The 2,537-nt window shown below is 53.0% G+C and overlaps 1 protein-coding gene across 1 annotated transcript; it reads left to right on the plus strand.

The window, feature by feature from the left end:
- Positions 1–265: 265 nt before the first annotated feature.
- On the plus strand, positions 266–1,633 carry RPL23A (ribosomal protein L23a; the record flags this gene model as incomplete). The annotated part of the gene is made up of 3 exons (XM_010007309.1): positions 266–442; positions 826–895; positions 1,575–1,633. Coding segments are annotated over 3 exons (262 nt in total), but the record flags the coding sequence as incomplete, so codon positions are not given.
- Positions 1,634–2,537: the final 904 nt, after the last annotated feature.

Here is a 2,537-nt window from a genome sequence, read left to right on the forward strand (position 1 = left end):
GGTGGGCAGCCTCGTGGGTGGGTGGTGTGGGGTCCTGTGCCCTGCTGCATGTCCCAGGGTGCCATCTTGCCAGCTGTGCAGGGAGCCCAGCCCACACCTTGTGGGCAGAGCAGTGGGTGTTTGGGGTGCAGGTGATGATTTCAAGCGACCAAAGCCTGAGAGTTCGTGATTAGAACTTTTTTTGGTGACTGATGCACCTCAGAAAAAGCCCCTGAAGTGCAGAGGTGTCTGCTAGCCTCTGGTAACCACAGGGTCTCTCCTGCAGGCTGGACCATTATGCCATTATCAAGTTCCCTCTGACCACAGAATCAGCCATGAAGAAGATTGAGGACAACAACACTCTGGTGTTTATTGTTGATGTCAAGGCAAACAAGCACCAGATCAAACAGGCTGTCAAGAAGCTGTATGATATTGATGTGGCCAAGGTCAACACATTGATCAGGTGGGAATGGGGGAGACCAGGTCAATGATGGGGTATGAAGGGCTTCACGAGCCTGGAGTGGCTTTTAGCAGAAAAAGGGAAACAGGTCCGAGTGCCAGCTGTTGTGGGTGCTCTTGGGGAGTGTGGGATGAAGCTCTGTAGGATTTTCAGTGTTTCACAGTTTTGAGAAATGCACCTTGTGCATCTGAGTGGACGTAGGAGATGTTGGCAGAGCAGGGGGTGGGTTTCCTCAGGGAATCCTGTGCAAGTGATGTGAACGTTTTTTGACCACTGAGTAGAGTGATGCTTCCAAAGGAACCACTGATGCACAGGGTGATGGTGGGAGCAGGGAGGAGGTGGGGGGAGCTAGTGCCTCTGCTCTGATGCCTCCTGCTTCTCCCCAGGCCTGATGGGGAGAAGAAGGCTTATGTCCGACTGGCTCCGGATTATGATGCACTGGATGTAGCCAACAAGGTGAGAAACCTGAAACTTTGCAGCTCCTGTTATCTTGTATCTCCTGTGCCTGGTTGTTCTTCCTGGTGTACGTGTGCCTTGGGCCTGGCAGCACTTCTGGCCTTGATTGCATCTAACATGGAATCCCAGTGTCCAGAAGCCAGAGCACGTTGTCTGACAAAGTGCAGCTCTGCCTGGAAGATGGTGGGGTTGAGTGGGAAAGGTTCCTGAGGGAGTATTGTTGCTGTTCTTCAGCTCTTCCAGGGAGGGGCTCTTCTCTACAGGATTAAAACAGCTCTGGAGTATCAGTGGGAAGGATGTAGAAACTGTTCTGCAGCTTTTAGGTTGAAAGTGCTTGTCCTAACAGTGTTCTTGGCCAGCCCTGTGCTGCCAGCCTGGGTGGAGGAGGGTTTCTGCTGAGTGGGTGGCTGGAAGGAGCAGCAGTTCAGTCCTGAAGGTGGCTGGGGTAGGCAGGAGGTAGTGGGGATGCAAACTGGAGTGAGGGAGTGTGACTTAGCTCAAGGGTCGCCGTGGAGTAAATGTCTCAGATGGTTGTGTAAGGTGCTGCAGGGAGGAGGAAGCCTGTCCTCAGAGGGCAGGAATCCCGGGGAGGTTCAGCCCTGGCAGTGATGTCTGGGGAGGGGGCTCTGCCTTCCTGCCCCCTCAACACCTGTTTGTAATGTGCTTTGCTTCTTTCCAGATTGGAATCATCTAAACTGCATCGACCCAGGACTGTACAGATGGGATAATAAACCCTGTGACACCACCCAGGGGCTCTTGTGTTTTCTGACACCACAGCCTGTGCCAAAGAGCTGCCCAACAAACCTTGGGGGCTTCATTTTAGCAAGGGGGTCCCTCCTTCCCCTGGTACTCGGGGGGGGTGCAGAGCTGGCTGCTCCTTGAGAGTCCCACCTCTGGGGTCTCCTGGAACCTGTTCTCTTGGCTGTTGGTACAGATGAGGTGACACTCCCCTGCATCTCACCTGTCTCTTTACCCAAAGCCTCTGGCATCTTCCTGCATTTTTTTCACTATGTATTTAGCTCATGTTTATGATCAGTGTCCTTGGTCTCCTGCAGAGCTCTGTGGTGCAGTGTGGGCTGCTGAGTGCCCAGGAGGGAGGCAGAAACCTCAGCCAGAACCTGCCCGTGGTTCAGGTCTGTCACGAGCAGAGGGTCAGACCATTTTCTGAGCATTATCAGCTGTTTGCCTGTGCTGCAAGAAGCTTCTCTTGCCGAAGCCCTCCTGCTAATCCAGTCACAGGGGCTTTGTGTGGGGCTTTTTCTGGCATGATCCCTGCCATGGCAGCGTGGGAATCACAGGTTTCCCTGACACGGTTCATGTTACGTTGCCTGTAACCTCGTGAGGGGAGTTTAAACTCTTCAGGACTGTTCCCAAACTTGCTGTCTCAGCAGCCTTCTGGTTCTGCAGATTTGTAGATGAAACTGACTCTTTTGGAGAGTCATAGGAGTGTGGAGTGCTGGGAATGAAGTACAGATAAGCCTTGAAGGGGTACTTGATGTTAAGTATGTAGATGGTGAAAGCAGTGGCCAAATATTGATCGAGGTAATTGAGCTCTTGGTCGGCAGGACACAGAATTCCTTTGAGCCTCACTCAGAGGGTGGTGGGACCTGGGGTGTGGTTTAATCCCTGCCAAGGGGGGGGG

Source organism: Chaetura pelagica, unplaced genomic scaffold (genome assembly GCF_000747805.2).
Source record: "Chaetura pelagica isolate M959 unplaced genomic scaffold, ChaPel_1.0 scaffold1771, whole genome shotgun sequence".
Classification (NCBI taxonomy): Eukaryota; Metazoa; Chordata; class Aves; order Apodiformes; family Apodidae; genus Chaetura; species Chaetura pelagica.